Source organism: Acartia tonsa, chromosome 10 (genome assembly GCF_053477335.1).
Source record: "Acartia tonsa isolate MP-2025a chromosome 10, ASM5347733v1, whole genome shotgun sequence".
Lineage (NCBI taxonomy): Eukaryota > Metazoa > Arthropoda > Copepoda > Calanoida > Acartiidae > Acartia > Acartia tonsa.
The window spans coordinates 16,109,770-16,131,332 of record NC_137269.1 but is presented as its reverse complement, the minus strand read 5'-3'; the positions used below and the strand labels follow the sequence as shown (position 1 = coordinate 16,131,332).

The following is a 21,563-nucleotide window of genomic DNA, read 5'->3' as shown; positions in this document are numbered from 1 at the left end:
TAAGATAGTTATTGAAAGGCTCCACATGTAAAAATCCACAAAATATGTACCACAATTCTATATGTAAACTGCCCCCATTATACTTTATGCATGTTAATAGGCCAGGAAGAGAGAGACAGGACAATGAATAATTTATCGATTAACAACCAAATTATTAAAATATACCCTTTTGGTATTTGAATATCCGAAGAAGAAAGGGATAAAGATTAACTTTTATCCTACTATCTCTTCAATCCCTGATATAAGGTCAGTCAGGTTTTCCTTGTTCTCCTTTTAACACAAATTATGTATACTGTCAGGGATTTTAAGGGATAAATCAATGAATTATTGTACAACCCCAATTAAACATATCAAAATTGCCCTTTCTGTAGATTAATTTTATTGGTTGAATTATTGTGAAGACCTCTAGGTTGTGCATCACAAGATTTCTATAAAGTCCCCCAAGATTTTAAAACAACGAATAAGAGAATCTCCACATAAAATAAACGAAAAATTCATTATTTACATTCTATTGTCATTGTCATCTCAAGTATACTGAGCTGGATCTTGAAATCATTTCGTGCTGCCCACTCTCACTGCCAGTGCTGCCAATAAAACATGGATCTTTAAATCAAAAATTGCAGTGGTTAGCCGGGAAACACTTTGGAAACACCCGCCAGCTCACTGGCACCGCAAAATGCCTACTGCCACTGAGCCGGTGGGTGTTTCTCTTGTCACCACCGCCTTTTTGATTAAAAGATTTATGTTTTATTGGCTTTCAAAATCGGCCCAATAGAGACAAAGACAGTGGCATCGCTGTGATTTAGAGATCCAGCTCTGTATACACAAAAGTGAAAATTATGTAAATAAAGAGCAACATTTAATTGACTTAAAGTATGTCTTTTGACATTAACTTGGTTATCACATAAAAAAATTATTTAGCTAGCTTTTGATGCTTCAATTAAAGAAATAATTATTGACATTAATGTTGTGATGACTGATACCTACACTGGCACGACAAGAGTGCACAACATTTGCCTGACCGACATACTAACAGACAAAGATAATTCTAACCTGTAATGTAAAGATGTTTGAGAGTATTCATTATTCCAGAACTCGTTATCATTTCCCTACAAAAAAAAACCATTTATCTTTTGTCCGTAATATGAAATGTTAAGTAATAGTTTTTCAAAATTGCCGCCAATTTTATTTGAAATCGTTTATGTTTAAATCTTTGTTTACTTTCATAAATCTTCATAAATCATAAATTTTCGCTATGTGTATTAGTATGGAATAAAAATATATTTTAGCTTTCCTATAACTTAGTATTTAATATTGCTAAAAGTCTAGACTATATAATCTACATTATAAACATCTTATGAATTACAAAGGGTCGGACGGACATATCGGATGACTCTGTTATAGAGTTGTTATTCTAATAAGAATAGAAACACTTACCTAAACCTTTTTAGAGGATTGCCGCCAATTCTCATTTCTGTCACGTTTCGTAAACCTAGAAAATAAGATAATTAAGGCCGCGGTGCAATTCTTATCAAGTAAGAACAACAGGAGAAACCTTTTTATGCCCTGAGTGGACCAACCATACTCACCCCCTATCAAGGAAAATATTTATATTAATATTGCTTCATTTAGGTGTTGTTATGATGGTCCAGAAAAGCCCTGCATGGCTATCCTGCCTATTAGGGTTAAAACTACTTTGTGTAGGTTAGGTTAAAGAAAACATTATTTTATCTTCACTTTAATCACGCCTCATTGAAGCATTACAATTTCTTAAAACGATTGTGTTGGTTTTTATACCAATATAAGGCATATATAAGAGTAAGATTTATATGGAAGATATAGGATTCTGTAGTAAAGCTTATTGCATTACTTATTGTGACACTTAAACGGCGTGTAAAATATCAGCCAAAACTATTCCAGATTTGAAGTTCTTTAAAATGAGAAGAGTGTGGGGGATTTTGTTGTAGAACTTTTTATATAATTGATTCTGCCATACTACATTAAGATATCATTATATTGTAGTACTCTACTGAAAAAAAATAAAGTTAGAAAAATTCTAAAAGTTCGGGAAGGGTTGCTGTAAAACCCCCTCCAATTTTAATTATATAATAAAAATAATAAAGATATACATTTTTAATTATTTTAAGTAGAGACCTCTTGGGGCACTTGAAGGAAAGGGGAGGGGAGAGGGGATTCCACACTCCACTTTTAATTTTAGATTTAAAAAAAAATTCGGGGGGATTTTTTTAGAGAACGTAAACGTAATTAAAATCATTTCATCGTTTAGAGAGATTCGCTACATGCATCCTGTTACTTTTACATAAGGATTATTTACTAAGTATATTTGCGATTACTTTTATTTAATGAAATCTTCCAATTTTTAACATGTACAAAACGGCCTGCTTAATTGCTTCAAGATCCATGTCAGATCTATATAGGAAATAAATGTCTATAAACGAGCTCAAGTTTTCCAAGGAATATATGATTAAAACTCATAGTGCTCCAATAATCCATAATAAACTCTCATTGCCCAGAACGACAAGACCCATTATTTTACTTTATTAAAAATAAATTCATTTTTTTCATTTCATGTTGCTATTTACCTTATATTGATGTATTTAATTTCTAATCATAAAAAAGAAAATTTAAATTTATAATATGATAAATTTAAGAAAACTATGTTTTAAAAGAATTCGATTGTGGCGACATTTTGTGTGTTCAAATATTAAACTAAAATTGTAATCATCATCATTAACCCTTTGGTGATGGTAATGTTAAGAAAAAAATATAATTTAAAAAAATCTTTTAAAAATCATTTAAATTATTCAATATTTACTTTCTTTTAGATAGTAATGCCGGGTGAGGAAAATAGATTTATTGAGAAATAGATATGCATACAGAAAACTAGCCAATAGGGAGATAATTATATCGAGCCAACTCTAGTTATTCCTATATTGAAAAGTACTGTTTTATGAAACTTGCTATGCTTTATGCTAGAAATGAGCCTTATCATCCTTGTTACAATTTTGTCAGAATTATAGGATTGTTAAGAATATAAATCAGCTTGCACAAACACACCCACACACATACATACACACACACACACACACACACAAACACACGACCAAGGTATTATCTTTCTAGTTCAGGTAAATCACAGAGGCACAAACAAATAAAGTTTACTTTAAAAGTCAATGATTTTTTATCAACATAATTCACGTTTTTGTGCGTTCATGATTTAGCGGCCACATGAGCCGTCTGAAGTTTAGATAAATTCAGTTTGAAAGTTCTGTGAAAAAATTATAAAACTAAGAGCACATGGGTATGTAGAGTGTTAAGGTTCAAATTATATTATGAAATATTATGACAGTTTTGCAACTTTTAATACTTGCTGTTTGCCTTTTTTCTGTCTTTAGGTATGTGTTGTGTATGTACATAGGTTGGTTAAATCTGGACACTATAGAGTACAGAAATTTTGCACAAATAAAGCTCAAGACATGCACAGAATAAACCACTTACTATCAGGGATTAAGAGATACATTTTGCAGAAATATAACACTTAAAAATCTGCAGGGATGTACAGAAACTTAAATGTTGCGAAGAAATGGAAAGATATCTCAACAAAAAATGTGATGAATGTTTGGCAGTCCATTCTCTTTAAAAAAAATTAAAGTATGTAGGGAAACATATATTAAGTAAAAGAAAGTTATAGAACAATTGTCAGGGAAATAGAGAAATATTTTATTAAAAAAAAACAGAATAGAGAAATTATATAAAATAAACTTTTTCTTGATTCAAAACATTCAACTTATTTCATACTTATTTTAATCTTATAGTTATAACTAATGTTTTTTCCTCTCTCTCTTCTTCTCTTCCTGATTTAGCACTTCTTTTTTTTTATCTTTTTTGCACACTATTCTGAGTACATATTTATATCCATTATCTTGTACATTCTACTTTTTATTGTATGCATCTACTATAACTAATAATCTTTATGTGTAAAAAATGGGCTTTTCTGGTTTTTTATTATACTATTAATATTAATTCTTTTTTATGACTTCCAAATTTTTATTGCTTAAAAATGTGAATATAAGTTTAATAAAAAACAACTTTTCTAGAGTTTTAATATAAATTAAAACATTTAGATATATTTTCTTTAATGCATTTTGTTGATGTTATTGTTTAATATTTGACATATAAAAATAAGGAAAAAGTTGAAAAGAATCAATCTAGTTTTGTGCATATGTTTCTTTCTTCCCATATTGTTTTGTCCAATTCCATTCATTCTCAAAAAAGTAGCTAAAAAGTTTTAAAGTTTGTAAATGTAGTTTTACAAATCCTTGATTTGTAAAAGTATCCCTTATTCTCTTTATTTTGCTTAATGTTAAAATTAATTTATATACTTGCTTTTAAAAAATTATGATGATTATGTTATAAAGAAGAAAACTGGAAGGTTTGATAATCTTAGTTTTGGGGCTATTTAGTTATTACTTATGATCTAATTCAATCTTTTTGAAATAATTATTCAGGTTGTGCCAAAATAAAGGTTAACTGAAAAAACAGGGATTCTGCTATAAATATATTTGCATAGTGCAGCATTGATACTTTTTTGCATAAAATCTGTGGACATTTAAACAAATTCAACTCACAACACTTTTGAAAACTTACTTGGCTTTCTTTCTATTCCCCAAATTTAATTTTTCTAAATGTATGCATTTTTTGTATAATTTATAAGAAATACAAGAATATTTAATATTTGAAGATTTTTTTTTTGATGTTTATTAAACATCATAAATTCGACGAAGAAACATTTACATTTAATTTTAAATATCTTATTGTCAAAGCAAAAAAGTTCATTCTAGAGTTTGTTTTTTTCCAATGCTAAAAAAGTCAAATTATTGATTTTGCCTCTTTTCATGGAACCGTGATATCTTATTTTCTTAAAAACTACTCTACCTATCTATCTCAATTTTATGCAACTAAAACAGATTCTAAAGTTGTTTTAATTTTTCACCCTAGTTCTGGAAAGTTGAGGTATGAATGGTACTGTGAAACATAAGATAAGATAAGATAAGATAAGATAAGATTTATTTTCCTCAAAGGTACAACATATTTTATTAGATATATATCATACATTATGTTACTATGCTTTGATCTGTTTGATTCTTCTTGTTTGTTTGATGCAGGTTTGGTAATATAATAATATACATAATAACTATTATTAAGTACCTAGCATGGAATTGGCCGAACTTCGTCTCCACCTAGTTACCAGGCCAGTTCGAATAATATGAAGATAACATTTTACAGAAAAAATTCCATGCAACATTGTACCAGATAGTTAGCATAACCCTTTAAGGGTTGTGGAGCCACTGGTGTACTTTGACGCTTGCTAAGCCGGTACAATGTTATATGTGCAAATAAATAATAATCTTAACAATGAAAGAACAAAAATATCTTGCTGTGTATTTCAGACATCCTCCTACTATCAGTTGCAACTTCTCCAAGCGTAAATTCGGAACAATTAAGGAACCAAAACCTCCACCAGGAGTCGCTATTCCCGTTGTGATCCCTTTTCAGCTCTACATAGACAGTTTCCTTTATAACAAATTATTTTCATTATAGAGTGGAGTTTTGTCCGGGTCTAAGGACATCTCCACACCAATAATTACAGGATGACGGCAAATCTCGCGATAACACTTGGTCCAATCCAAAAATCCAAAATCCAAAAAATGAATAAGATATCCTAATATATAATCGTATCATGTACTAAGTGAACAAGGTGTAATGGTTGGTTTCGATTCCTACGGAATCTGATTTTTATTTCTTGAGAATGGATATAATAATCCTATGATGTACAATTGTATAATTGTACAGAATAAAGAATAGGTCATGTGCGATTCCTACGGAATCTGATTTTGGTGTTTTGATAATGGGAGTGTGTCCCTAAATATGTAAGGTTCGATTCCTCCGGAATCTGATTTTTGTGTTTTGAGAACTGGTCACAGCATGGCTGTGAATGGGGCAACAATATGGGGGAGGGTGAGGTGAGGGAAGGTGAGAGGAGAGTGGTTTGTGCTAGAAAACGTTTACATTAATCCATTGATCTCACTCTTTTTGAAAGTGAAGGGTGAAAGTGGGTCATGTTAAAAAAAAAAGGCTGTGGCGTGCTATTGCGCGCACAATTTGTTATAGCTTTGCTTTAGTGGAGTTTAAATCTTTCTGTTGTTTAGGCACGAAAATGTTCGGAGAGGAAGAGTACCAACAAATGTGGCAGCCGCTACGCAATAGACTGACAATAACATATCAACGACTTCTCAATATAGTTAATGGTGACAATGTCAGTGAGGAAGTACGTCGTGAGGTAGCCCGTCTACTATACCATCAGGGTTATTTAGAAACCGAGTTGGCACTCACACTATACAACCCAAACAAGGATATGGAGTATCATGAAACTAAATTAGGTGAAATTGCTGAGCGGATAACTGCACAAGAGGGGGCTTGTCTCCAACTATAGCTCCAGAAGTTGGCCATTTCTGGTCAGGACCAGTTATGGTCAAGTTCTCTACGACTTTATATACAAGATATCCGCAAAATATCCGCAAAAACAACCGCGGAATTATCCGCAAGACGTCCACAAAAAACAACAGTGAGGCAACAGAAAAAAATCTGCAAAGTGAGAAATAAATAATACAGTTTAGTTTTTTGAAAAAAAAAGTAGCTAAATATAATTTTTTTAAAAATAATTTACCATAAATGCATTGATTTGTTTTTTAATAAATCCTAGATATCTTGCTATGAACTTTTGTTTTTTTTATTTGAAAGATGTACAAAGTAATAGGATGTCTGTTAATTAATATTTTGCTATGGATTAATTTAGTATTAGCATAAAAAAAAGTAAGGATAAGAAATGTAAGTAGATGAAGTGAGAGGCTAGATAGAATAAGGGAGATGGGTCGAGGAATTGAACAGGTATGGGGGAGGAGGGGAGGAAAACGGGGGGGATAAAATGGGGCGTGGTGAATGGTTTGTGCGCGGTCGTGGCTACCAGCCAGACAGACAGAGCGGCGCTTATTGTTTGGTATATGCTAGGGGGGGAGAAAAAGTAGGGGGTGGGGGGATGAGTGGTTTTCCGGTAAAGCACAGTAAAATAAAGGAAAATAAAGGAAAAAGGGGTGGGAGGGAGACAATTGGTTGTAAAGCATAGGGGAAATACGCGGGAAATCGGAAGTGGGGAAAGTTATTTACTAATTAATAAGTTAAATTAAGAATGCATAATGCATGGTATTAAACACAAGGGGGGTATAAATATGGGGTAGGTAAGGTCAAATTTCAATTGTCTCCAAGATGTCAGATCAAGAAGAGGAAGTAGGACAAGGCCAAGGTGCTCTACCAGACGGGGCGCCGGAAGTTCCGGAGGAGGCTGGAGGTGAGGAAGATGTTCCCCTCCATGACCAGGTGCAGGAGCTCATCGCTATGTTAAATTCTAGCGATGATGTCGATGATCCTGTACCCGTGCACGGCGTCCAGCAGCTGCTGAACCTCGCGGCAGTGCCTGATCTACTCCCATTTCCGGGGGTAGACAGGCGCTGTCTGGACCTCTGGTTTATGGTCAAGAGGAGGTTGTTGGGCGTTGTGCACGAGGGCGACATGTTGATGTGGAGGAGATTCCGCAACGACGCCATCGATGAGGAGATCCTCCGCATGATGTATTCCAACTATGGGTTAGTCGTGAGGTTAATATCAGTAATGCCCACGTACGCCCGCTCCTTCCAGGCCAACATGGATTCCATCGCCGCCATGGACCGCCTGGTCACCGTCCAGCAGGACCTTGTGGAGGAGCTCCTCCAACAGGAACCCGACGACATCGGCAACTCCAGCGACTACGACGAGTAGATGGCTATGCCCACTACATGAGCTTAACCAGTCAGCGATAGTCATATATTAAACAAAATTTTTGATATCTAAATTTGAATAAATAAATATATTTTTGGTCAAAATTATGAAAAAACTTTGTTATTTTTTTATTAGATAAAATAGAGGTAGAGGTTGCGCGATTCGTTAGCTGCTTGATAAAAAAATATATAATATAATGGAAGAAGTTAAAGTCAAAATATAAAATGTAAAATGAATAAAATGGATAAGAAACAAACTATGCTAAAGCTACTCTATACATAGGTATGTATGTCGGTTCCTACGGAACCTACTCGTTGAGATTTGAGGTTAAAGAAATGCTGTTTTATTATTTTTTTGATATAGAAATTAAGTGCTTACAAAAAGTCGAGGGCTAAAGGTACGAATAGAAACTTAGTTAGAACAAAAAAATTGTTAAATAAAGGAAGAGAAAAAATAAAGTATTTGCTTTTTTTTTTTTTTAAAATAGTAAGTAATAAGTAAAATATCTTTCTTGAAAATATTTTTATTATCAATCAGTTTAATTTCAAAAATAAAATATTTGCTTTTTTTTAAAACTTTTTTTTTTTTTAAAACTCAATCTTGTTTAGGTAATAAGTAAAGCATTTTTTCTTAAAAGTATTTTTATTATCAATTAGTTTAATTTCAAGTGGAAGGTTGTTGAATATAGTTGGGAAAGAGTTAAGAGGGGCGTGCAGGAGAAAGTTTCTATTGGTGCCCGGTTCGTAAGCAAAGTTGTTCCTGTTCCTAGTGCCATACGTATGTCTGTCTTGAACAAAATACCAGGTGTTTTCAAATATTTTGGGAAAATTGCCTAATTTATAGGCGTGCATAAATTTACAAACATTGAATTCAATTAACAGGTTAAATGGAAGTATGCCATTAGATTTAAAGAATTCAGCTGTGTGAGCTCTGCTAGGTAAATTTTCGATTATTCTAATGGCCTGCTTCTGCAACTTAATGATTGGTGCTAACAGATACATAGGACAGGCAGTGAACAGGAGACAACAATATTCGATATTCGACTTAATATAAGAAGAATAGAGTAGCTTTAAGTGTTTCTTGTCCAACAAATGACGCATTACTTTCATACTATAAATTATTTTAGAGACTTTGCTATAGACTTTTTCAAGATGATAAGAAAATTTCATTTTCTCGTCCAATTGAATTCCCAAGTGTTTGATACTACCCTCATTGGTACCGCTCACAAGATCCAACTTAGTGATTTTTGACTCATCATTTTCATTATGATTATTCATGTTTACATAGACTTCAAAGTTGGTCTTAGCGGCGAGCTCAGCGGGGGTGAGTATCTCACGGGGGGAGGAAAAGACCATACATTTGGTCTTGCGGGGGTGAATAAGAAGTTTATTGGCATTGTACCATTGGGTCAGTCTGGGGACAAGCTCCTTTGCAAGGTTGATCAATTGTATAATATTCTGCTTTTCAATGAAGCCTACTGCGTCATCGGCAAAGAGATTAATTAGGATCTCTTCACTGCATGAAACAAGGTCATTGATAAAAATCAAAAAAAGAATTGGTCCCAGGACTGACCCCTGAAGTACGCCAATGATAATGAATTCAATTGTGGAGGAGAAAAGGCCCTTAAAAAATACACGCTGTTTTCTATTTGCATAATAACTACGGAACCAATCAAGTGCAACCCCCCTTATCCCTGAATTCTCCAGTTTGCTAAAAAGGATGTCCCTATTTATCATGTCGAAACACTTCCTTATGTCCAAAAATATGGCCATACAGGAAGTGTCTCGACTGAGTGCTTGGGTGATCAATGTGCTTAAGTTCAATACATTGTGAAAGGTTGAGATCCCTTTCATGAAGCCAAACTGGCGGTTGCTAAAAAAAGACCGATCTTCCAAGAACTTAACCAGCGTTTCACAGACATATTTTTCAATGGGTTTGGAAAAGTTATCAATGAGTGAAATTCCTCGATGATTATCTGCCTCGCTGAGTGAACCTGATTTGTGAAGGACAACTATTTTGGAAGTTTTCATTTTTTCAGGAAAAGTGCCATTTTGAAGTGATAAATTATAAACATGTGTTAGGGGAGTGGCAATAGTATCAGCACAGCGAGACAGAACATACATCGAGACATCATTTATGTCTGTGGAACGCTTAGGTTTAATACTACGGATGATATTAATAACCTTGAAGGGGTACAATGGCTCAAAGAAGAGGGAATCTTGACATGGGGGTGGTAAATATTCAAAAAAATTTTTGTGGGTGGAAGGAATTTCAGGCCTAAGGGAAGACCCAATCTGACTAAAATAACGATTAAATTCATTAGCTATTTCTTGGTCATTTTCAATTTTATTTGGGCCTACTTGAAGGTATGTGCACTCAGGGGAAGATTTACTAAACCCAATGACTTCCTTTAGGGTTTTCCAGAGTTTTTTCCCATCCCCGTTTGCATCTCTTATTTGTTTTCTGTAATATTCAATCTTTGCTCTTCTCACTTGCCTATTGTAATTATTCCTATAGACATTGTAAATACTTTCATTTTCAATTGTTTTGTCTTTTAAAAAGTTGCTGTACAAAATATCTCTATGCAATCTACAACGCAATAAAAAGTCTGACATGAAAGGCTGCTGAGGCTGGGTACGTTTGTTTTTTCGTTTTTTTCTAACTGGACACTTTTCATTATAAAGTCTCAAAAAGGTTGAAATAAAGTTATCATAAGCAATGTTTGTGTTGTCTTGACTTAAAACGTGATTCCAGTTAGTGTGGTAGAGTGCATAGTTTAAGGCATCAAAGTTTTCATCATTCAATTCTCTTTTTTCAAAGAAATCTGGAGGTTTGGGTTTATTTACTCTGTCTATTCGGAATGAATTAATAATTGGCAAGTGATCGGAGATTTTTGAAGTTAAAACAAAGGAAGACATTAGGTTTTGAATAAAGTTACCTACCCCGAATAAATCAAGAAGGGTTGCAGTGGTTCTAGTTACTCTAGTAGCTCTGGTAACGGTATTTATGATACCGTTAAAAGAAAAAGACTCAATAATTCTCATGGAGTTGCTATTTATATTATTTATTTTGAAAAGATCAAAATTGAAATCTCCCACAATGAAGTATGGTATGCTTAAAGCTGCTATTCTATCAATCAGGTCCAAAAAAAGTTCAAAAAATTCTTCTATTTCAGCACTACTCTGATTGGGTGGCCGATAACAGTTTAGTAAGCAAAACTTTAGTCCATTGTGGGAAATTTTTAAGCAAATAGATTCAAGAATATTTTCTTTAAATGAAAATTTATCAAATAGTTTATCTACTTTATAATATTTGCTTACTAGAATACCCACCCCTCCCCCCCTACTTTTTGTGCGGAGTTTAACATGCCAATCGTAATTATTAATTCCATAGCAATCCATATTTACATCCTTATTTAGCCATAATTCTTGAAAACACAGAACATTTAAGTGGATATCATGTTGCCTAAAGAAGTCTACAGTGGAGACAATATCATTGTATTTAGAATGTAATGACTGACAATTAATACTAAAAATATTGAGAAGGTTTTCATTGAATGTTTTCAGTTTCTGTACGATACCTTGTTCACTTGAAAAAACGCAATTTATTCCGAATTCATTCTCAAAATCGTTAAAGTAGTCGCCGTAAATCGGATTCATAAGATTTAGACCAATGTTATCGTTTAAGTTACCGTAATCCTGGTTAATCTGATCATTAGGGAGGTTTGTCATAGCAGAGCTGGTCCAGGAGCACCGCAGGAGGAATCGTCTTAACATCAAGTATGGACATCTGAAACACAGTAGATATTAGTGGACAAATAAAAATAGGTAATATACAATATATTATCGTTAAAGCGAAAAAAATTACCATATTTACTATGGTTATTCCGATAGCGTTTAGTTTATGTGTGTGTTGGGGGTGGCAACACATTTCAAGCTAGTTTAGTTCCCCCTACTCATTTTCATACAAGTTCCAAGTATTTTATATGCTAATCAGCAGAAAAGAAAAATAAGAAAAATAGATTGAAATTAATATGCTATGTTGGCGTTCTAACAAGTTAGGTAATATTTAATAATAATATTATAATAATATAGAGTTTACGTGGATATAAAACATTAAGTTTTTCGAAATAAATCACTTTGGAAATGAATTTAAAAATGATGATAATAATTTTTGTTAGGTACCTTTTTTTCCGACGTATAAGATACTTAACCTCATGATGTGATTACCGCCTTTGTAGCTTTGCTTTGCTTAGCTTTGTTGGCGGTGTCTCTAGCTTTGGCCCTCGTGGCCACAGGATCAGAAGGTGCTGAGTCAACGACAGGGGCAACAGGATCAGAAGGTGCTGAGTCAACGACAGGTGTAGATGCGGCAGATGCGGCCGTCGTGGCGGCAAGTGCGGCGGTGTGTGTGGCGGTAGGTACGGCAATAGATGCCGCAGGTACGGCGACAGACACGGCGGCAAGTGCGGCAGACGTGGCGGCAGATGCGGCGGCGGTCACGGCGGCAGGTGCGGCGGTGAGCGCGGCGGCAGGTGCGGCAGTGAAATCGGCGGTAGCGGCGGCTGCGGATGCGACGGCGGCAGGTACTGACTGTGTGGGCTGTGCGGCTGGTGCAACGGCTGTATGTGCGGCGGTTGCGACGGTTGCGGCAGAGTCTATGGGAGGGAACACAGCTAGGTCCCCAAGAGCTGGGGCAGGGGCAGACGTTAAATTATGTTGAATCGTGCTGGAAGGGTGGGCTGTGATCGTACTAAACTGTCTTGGGAAGTCATCCTCTGTTAAGTCAGCCTGATTAGAGAAGAATGTTTTCCTTTCCTCAGGCGCTAGCTTGTTGAAACAAAGGATAGGCGGTGCCTCTGACAGAAAAAAGTCCTCGCTTCCAGGTATGGGTTGGGCCATTTCCTTCAGGTCTTTGCCAAACGGGTTAAGGCAGCGTATCCAGCGGCTGCCGTTCTTGAGCTGAAATTGGACATGTTGGCCAGCGACTTTGGCCCTCGAAATCTGGTTTGTGGCATATACAAAGGTCATGGTCTTCCTGTTGAGGTCGGACATATCTTGCTTCGCCTGGACTAACCTATTGGGGAAGAACGGGACCGGTGACGCGTTGTTCCTGGGATTGAACCTCTTGATCTCGGCGTTGTAACGGTCAAGCACAGCCTTCTTATTGTTCATCCACGCGTCGAGGTAGGATCTAGACATAAAACGAAAAATAAAAACGGGGATCTGGCCCTTTGTATATGGGAGCATATGGGCACGCTCGACGATATCACAAAAATGTGAGGGAATATATTCTAATTCCCCACGTTTAAGAGCGGCTTCAAGAGTGGGCCTTATAATGTTTCTAAATATGATAAACTCTGTAATATTTTCACGGCTCCACGGCTGCTGAAAATTCACTATTCTACAACTCCAATCGCGGCACCTTTGCTCTCTTATCGAGTTTTGTAGAAGTTGAAATTTGACGAAATTTTCTCTCGACGATTCGACAGAGTTTAGATAGTCTTTTTGTTGTGTAATCGTGGTCCTAATCGCTTTTTGTTCACTTGCAACAGATTTAGCATCTACGAAACATATGTATCATATCAACTTAGAAACCATCCCTAATCAAATATTGATGATGAAAGTTGTATGATGCTCTGGGCTGTCAAAAATGTTATGACTTTATGTAATCATAAGATGTTATACCACTCTCATTCACATTTTAAACTTTATCTTGGATTTATATGTTAGGTAAGATAATTTCAGAAGAACTGTGACTTTTATAACAGTAAAATACCTCCTTATGCAAGTTTCAAACCAACAAATTCTATTAAATTTTATAACTCTTGTTAAGAGTAGTTCAGATTAAATAAGAAAAGATATGTTTGGGATAAAGCCTTTTTTAACAATTAAGTGGGGCTTATGTAATCACTAACCATATTTTTCTGTTTTGCTGGGTTGAAGGTTATCATTCAATCAATTAAGCTTGATGCCTTTAATTCACCTTCATGAACCTTCTTTGTTAATTTTTCTCCATTTTTTCTGATATAGAAAATTAAATTTTCTGCTTTTTATATGTAAAACACCTCTTAACTCTATTTATGGTTTATCCATTTGGTAACACAAAAAACTGTACTCAGGCAACACAATGAAAAAACCTTCAACTGTTCACAGTTGATAAAATTAAAATGTATTCTCTAGTTATGAATAGAAATTGTTTTCAAACATTGCACATAATTTTGTCTTTACTGCGCACAAACATAAAGAAAATTATTTTTCTACCCACAATTCAAAGGGATAATGTGTAAAGTAATCAGTTTAAATTAGCCTAAAACCATTCCGATATTTATGCATCCATAAATTTGAGAACTAAATTATAAAAAAAAATGACTTATTACTTTACATAAAAGGATAGTTGGTTAAAATTACTCATTAACACTTGCTATAATCCTAACATGTTATAAGTCAACCAACCAATTGATTTATAGTCTCTGCATGAATGCTCTAATTATGTATATGTTTAGTTTATTCTTCCTTTGTCTATCAAAAACCAAAGCAGCAATAAGAATAAATTTAATTATTTTTTATCAAGATGATGTTTGGGTCAGAAATTGGACCCGTGACCTCCTGACAACTAGCGGAAGCGCTTACACTTTACATTAATCCATCCTATTCCTGGTTTTGTTGATTGTGTCTTTATTTCTGGAATTTGCAATTGCCACATCTGCTAAAAATGGAGAAAAAAGGATTTAAACTTTGCTTCATTTTTTACAAACTTTTTTTTTCACAAAAAGCTTTTATTTCTTACAAAAATTATTGTATATTATTTTGCACTTTTTTTTACAATACAATACATTAGCATTAAATCAAGAAGATAATGGTTTCTAACAAATACAAAAAAGCATTTATGATAAAAATTGTTTACATTTATTAACAAAAATGTGGGAAATGCCAAGTACACTTTCTAAAAATAAACCATTTTTATGGAGGAAGGAACATGTCTGTTTTGTTCATATATTAAAATATTTTGTAACAATATTGATCCCGTCAACATGTAGGGCTTATATTTCTAAAAAGCAAAATTGGAATAGATAAAAATATCAAAGCTCATAACATCAAAATGTTTTTAGAAGTTTTAAGATGTTAATACTTTCATATTGTAGATTCTTTAGTTGATATTCAGACCTTTATTATGTTCATTATCAACCTTTACTTAAAGCCAACAATGTATTCAGCAAACTATGAAAAAATCATTCTTTAGTTGATATCAATAAGGTATTATATTTTGATAGCATACGTCTTACTTATTTTCAAAATTTAAATTTTCTTTAAAATTTTTTTTCACAATTTCTTTGATGTGTCTCTAGTTATTTTCCGTGTGAGTGGATGCCATTTTTCAACAATATTTCCCAGCTATATGTTAAAAAAAGGTGAATATTTTTACATAATAAAAAATTTGGGTTTTAAAACTGCTTAAATATGCATATTAGTAAACACCTTTTGTAGTAGTAAAAAATGTTAAGCAAAATTTAATATTAGAGCCTTTTTATTTTATGAAAAAGAAATATTTAAAGTTCTAATTAAAATGTTTTCTATTTTAATAAAACTTATCTAAAACATATAAATTTAGGAAACCCCCAATTTAAAGAAGTTTTTTGGAGGGGGTCATTTGTTCTATGGTGTTTTGTCTTGGAAGGGTGGTGATACCCTATCTTAAAATAGTTCAACACATCCCAGGACCTTTGAAAAGCTACAATTGGAGAATTGTATCGGTTCAGCGGTTAGTGAGATCCTTTGGAGTACAAACAAACACAGACAAACTCCCAAATATTCTGATTTTTGTATAAGGATTCTTATATTTATATTTTATTGTGTAATATTTGAAATAGTTGAATGACTACATGGTGTGAAGTGTAGGAGAATGCAGGCGCGTGGATAAACTAAACTTTAATTCTTTAGTCAATATCTTTCAAATCATGCCTAATCCTTCAAAAACTCCCTTTTATTTATATATTTGAAGAAAAAAATTAATCAAATACGAATAATTCTAACCGAAACCCTATAATTACTTTCTGTCTATGGTAGCAGACAATCTTTTAAAGAACATCTTGTACGAATACAATAGAACATATTCAACAGTTTTTATAGATTTAGGAGGCTGGAAAGCTACGAATAAAACCCTCCTAAAGTATCAAAAGAAGGGAGGCTGGGTTTTAGTCCATTTAAATGGATGCAATATTTTATTCTCTGTGTTAATTACATGATTAAACTAAAGAGTTCTTAATGCATCACTTTACTCAAATCTGTTTATTTTACTTAGAATTAAATAGGAAAAATTTACCTGCTGCAAAATATCTTATAAAATTTTATGACAAATCTTCTTTCATTAAACACAATAATTTTCATTGTCCCAATGTTTTCATAAGAACTAATACTTTTTTAATTTTAGAATGCATTTTTAACTTTATGTTCAGTGTAATTAAAAGAAAAAGAGAGAATCTTTGCTAATTAATACTGTAAATTGCCTATTATTTCCAACAACAAGAAAACAATTCACTAGGATGACAACTTCCATATGTAGCAAGCAAAACAATGTAGAAAGGCCAACGGATAAGGTGAGTTATAGAGAAGATGCTAAGTGTTATAAAAAAATAAACATATACTACTTAGTAAGGAAAATCGCGAAACCAACAAACCAATATCACTAAACTAACAATACCCAACAATCGTTACAGGCATACAAGCAGAGTTAGGGAATCTTAGCTTTGTATTACACACTTTTCATATAAAAATTGCAAGTCATCTACTATATTTATTAGTCCTGCTATCAAGATATCTTTTCATCCTTTCATTAATTCCCAGGTTGGGTATTAAATTCCCAGCAGCTTGATTCAAGCATAGCATTTGATACCATTCTGCTTTTATAACTTCTCAGATACAAGGATAGAAATTCATCATAAAGAGAGGGGACACTTGGCTGTTAATACACTATTCCCCAAAGTTTTATCATAACTTTTTCTTATTAGTTGGCTTAACAACTTTAGGAACTTTTAATTACTTATGATTTGTTGGTTTCCTAAATTGAGTATTCAAACGTCTCAACCATTTAATCTACAGATGGGGAAATTGTGTGTCATCATTGGGGATGTACATTAATTTATCGGGCATTGTCTTATCCCTTTAGATCCCTGAATATTTTACCACACAACACTAAAGTTGTTTTCGTGAAAAAGATAATCTTAAAATATATGAATATATGTTGTACTTCATTAGTTATTTTCAGTAGCGCACCTACTCTTTCACTTACGATGATATATTAAAGCTGACATATTAAAAAATTATCACTATATTTCCTTTATAACATTATATACATGAAACTAAATTATCTGAATTTCAATTGTCATCACAACTGAAGCACCTTTACGTTTTAATGAAAACCGGAACAAACATAGCGATGCTGTACGTATTAGTGCAAAAAATGGGGACAAATTTCAAATTGTTTTGGCGTGTGACGTCATACCCCCATCTCTTTTCTAGGGGGTTTCTTTCCTCCTTCCCTTTTCTTTCCCCTCACTTGTGACGTAAATAAACAGCCCCGTCAAATCAATTTAAAAATTGTCCCCATTTTTTGCACCAATACGTACAGCATCAAACATAGCTACCAGTTTCTTCATTTATACAAATTCATAAAAGTTAAAAGGGCCCACCTTGTAAAGCTACAGGAATATATTTGAGTAGATTATTCTCCACTGCAATTGTGTGAAGACTGTTTAATGGTAGGAAGGTTGTACTCGCAAACTTGGATAATGAGTTCCCTGTCAGGCTGAGCGTCTCCAGTTTGGTTACATTATGGAACACCCTAAACAAAACTTAATTCAAGACATGCTAACGTAAATTTTAAAAAATGTGTAAAAATACTATTACAGAATAGCAAGCTTTAATACAGAAATGGTAACAAACAGATATCTCCTTTTAAAAGTAGCTTTGCTTCTAAAAATATATGGATTAGTATAGATGAGAACCGGTTTCTATCCACCGGATTCGAATGAATACGAGAAAATTTATTATGAAGTAACAGGATCTCTGTGTATCGAAGGATGTCGAAGAACCGATATTGTTCTCCTACAGCTTCTCAGTCCTAGGAAAGTTAATAACTATGATAGGGAAGGGTACCACAAACCAATCCAAGAAAAATCACCCCTAAAATAAAGACACACCACTACATTTTTTTCTTAGAACTTTAAAAAAAAACTACAATTGAAGAAGAAGGTTGTTTTCCCCCAGCCTCGAGAGCCTTTAGAGGACTCTTGGGGCTTAGCTGCCAGTTGTTAATAAAACATTGAATAGATTAACGCATAATAAGATTTGTATTGGAATACACTATGTAAATATTTTAAAAATGCTCTTAACCATACTGCAAATGAAAAAGAAATTTTGTTGCGTCATGAAAAATATTAAAAATTTTAGTATAATATTTGTTAGTGTAAGTGTGGTTTTCATATATATAGGTTATGTAGCATCGTAAAAACAAAGTTTTTTTCTAATACTTTTTAAACCAAAAATCAAAAATATATTATATAAAAAAAGAATTGAACCTATCAATATTCACCTTATTTTCATTTTTTTTCAAAATTTCCATAAAACTACTTTTTTACTTTATATTTTAGATCCGAGCATAATGAAGAAGAGTTAATGTGACATATTCATCACAAAACAATCAATAAAAAAAGTACGAATCAGATTGCAAAAGTCTAGCTTAATTTAAAGAGCTGAAACATTTTCTTTCCCAATCCTTAATAACTCTTGAAATTGTATGATAGTAAAAACATAGTTATTGGAAAACACAAAATAGTAGATTAACCAAAGAGTACCTTACTCATTCATACCTTGGAATCCAAAGTTTGGATATTTTACATAAAAATATAACTCTTCCGAATGTTATATTATTTTATACATTAAATTTAAAATTTTAGAGCTTAAATTAAAAAAAAATATTAGGGGTATAAGGTTAAGTAACATTTAACAGTAAACCAACTGTTTGATTTCACGACCTTTGTCTGGAAGTCCTAACTGTGCATGTAAAATTAGTTGCGCCTAATTAGGGCCAAGGCATTCTTCCTCTTATCTCTCTATAAATGTTGCGAATCTGACATAGCAGCAACCTTTTTTGACGTCTTTAGTTGTGACGTAGTATTGAGCCAAAATTAAACTGATCACCTCCCCGACTACGAGCGAATGCGCTACGTGTAAGGCCACGATTAAAAAATCATTTTTAAGAAAAAAGTTTTATATTTTTTGGTTAAAATAGTAAATGGTTGATTGATTCAACAAAAGTATAAATATTGCACAAAATCTATAAATGCTTTAGCCCTTCACCTTTTACAAGACATAAACCTAACAATCTTCAACAAATTGCATGACAAGTTTTTACTTATACTTTTTTTATATAACATTTTTAAAAAATAATAAGATTAAATTAAAAATTTACTTAAAGTTCTTTTGAATGTTTTTGCTTTGCGTTTGAGGACGTATACGCCATATTTATATAATAATAACAGGAGGTCTATGTGTTTGTACCACTGGACCGATATAGTTCTCATATATAGTAAAGCTTCTTATAGGTTCAAAAAAGTTTTATGATTCACCCTCCCACAAGATATTGCCCTAGACTAAGGAAATTGTAAATGGAATGTCGACTTTCTTCTCCCCCACTCTTCCCTCAAGTACCCGTAGATGGGTGTAGCCTCTAGATGCATTTAAATTTACATAAACAGACTTTGGTATAATACAGTTTATTTTTCAAAAACAAAAAAAATTAATAAAAAAAATAAGGATGACAACATAATAATATTGGTAAAATAGGGAAAATCATCACACCTTTAAAAGCGCGCAACCTTATAATCATGAAAACTTAAAAATCTAGGAATCGATCTAGCACCGCAATTAATAGACAAATCCTATTGAGACTTCATGGAAATATGTAGAACATGGGCATACTCAATCCCTGATAATTTCAACAGTCAATCCTGAATAGGAATTGAGAAAACCATGAATACCTAAAAAATCTAGGAATCGATCTAGCACCCTAATTAATAAAAAAAAATATTAATGAAACTTAGTGAAATATGTTGAATATAAAATTAATTAATCCCTGAAAATTTCAGCCCTTTATCTTGAAAAGGAGTTGAGAAAATCACGAAAACGTAAAAATCTAGGAATCGATCTAGCACCCCAAATAACAAACATACAAAACAATGTATATATTAGATGGGCATATATAGTGGGAATCTTCACTAAAAATTTCAGCTGTCTATCTTGAATAGGAGCTGAGAAAATCACGTTTTCCCCAATTCATTAATTACGGACAGACGGACAGACGGACGGAACTTGTGAATTATAGAGTAGCTTCGCTACTAAAAAAGTGGGACTGTATAAAAACCTAACACAGTTAGTCTGCTGTACTTATTGTTATAAGTACAGTGCAGACTTTTAAATGCATTTGTCTAAAAAGAAACATAAGGCCAATTCTTAAAAATATTAAAATCAGTCACAAAAATATGTTATTGTTTTCTGTCAGCCTGTAATGCTGTTGGTCCTATTCTTATACAAACAAATCTTAAATATAAAAAAATGTAAGAAAAGGAATAATACTGATTTCCTAGCTCAGTAATGTTTATTTGTTCTTCGGAATTGTATTTTCTTTTTTTTTAATTCTCAAAAATTTGTATAACTGAAAATTTCTAGAAAAACGCTGATTGTTTTCTTAAGAATTAAGCTGTAGCTGAAGAATAAAGAAACGTACATAAAACTAATGAGTCTGAAACTAGGAAATAAACAATACATACACAGAACATATATACAGACGTGAAAGGGATGGTCTATGGGGTTTATGAGGTTTCTATCTCATGGATAAAATGGTAGGTTGCTAGATGTAAAATAAGATTAGAAAAATGAAAAATAAGAAAACAAAATATTACTTATTAGTATTACTAACACTTTTATTCCAATACCTTTGTCTTTGTTTAGAAAAAAAACCCGCTAAATTAACACCTGTACTGTATCTTATGTTCTAGACTATTACTATATCCCTAATCCCTGAATTATACCTGTATCTCATAACTAGACTATTACTATATCCCTAATACCTGAATTATACCTGTATCTCATAACTAGACTGTTACTATATCCCTAATACCTGAATTATAACTATATCTCATAACTAGACTATTACTATATCCCTAATACCTGAATTATACCTGTATCTCATAACTAGACTATTACTATATCCCTAATCCCTGAATTATACCTGTATCTCATAAATAGACTATTATTGTATCCCTAATACCTGAATTATACCTGTATCTCATAACTAGACTATTACTATATCCCTAAGACCTGAATTATACCTGTATATCATAACTAGACTATTACTGTATCCCTAATACCTGAATTATACCTGTATCTCATAACTAAACTATTACTATATCCCTAATCCATGAATTATACCTGTATCTCATAACTAGACTATTACTATATCCCTAATACCTGAATTATACCTGTATCTCATAATTAGACTATTACTATATCCCTAATACCTGAATTATACCTGTATCTCATAACTAGACTGTTACTATATCCCTAATCCCTGAATTATACCTGTATCTCATAACTAGACTATTACTATATCCC

The 21,563-nt window shown here is 33.0% G+C and overlaps 1 protein-coding gene across 1 annotated transcript in view; it reads right to left on the bottom strand.

Annotated features, from left to right (window-relative positions):
* LOC145329541 (uncharacterized) overlaps positions 1-21,563 on the bottom strand; it is a 106,520-nt gene that overhangs the window by 61,446 nt on the left and 23,511 nt on the right. The window contains exons 14-16 of the mRNA XM_080173811.1: positions 17,582-17,733; positions 1,438-1,492; positions 1,054-1,109 (exon numbers count right to left, since the gene is read on the bottom strand). Coding sequence (XP_080029937.1) covers positions 1,054-1,109; positions 1,438-1,492; positions 17,582-17,733 — 263 coding nt within the window. The remainder of the gene's footprint in view (positions 1-1,053; positions 1,110-1,437; positions 1,493-17,581; positions 17,734-21,563) is intronic.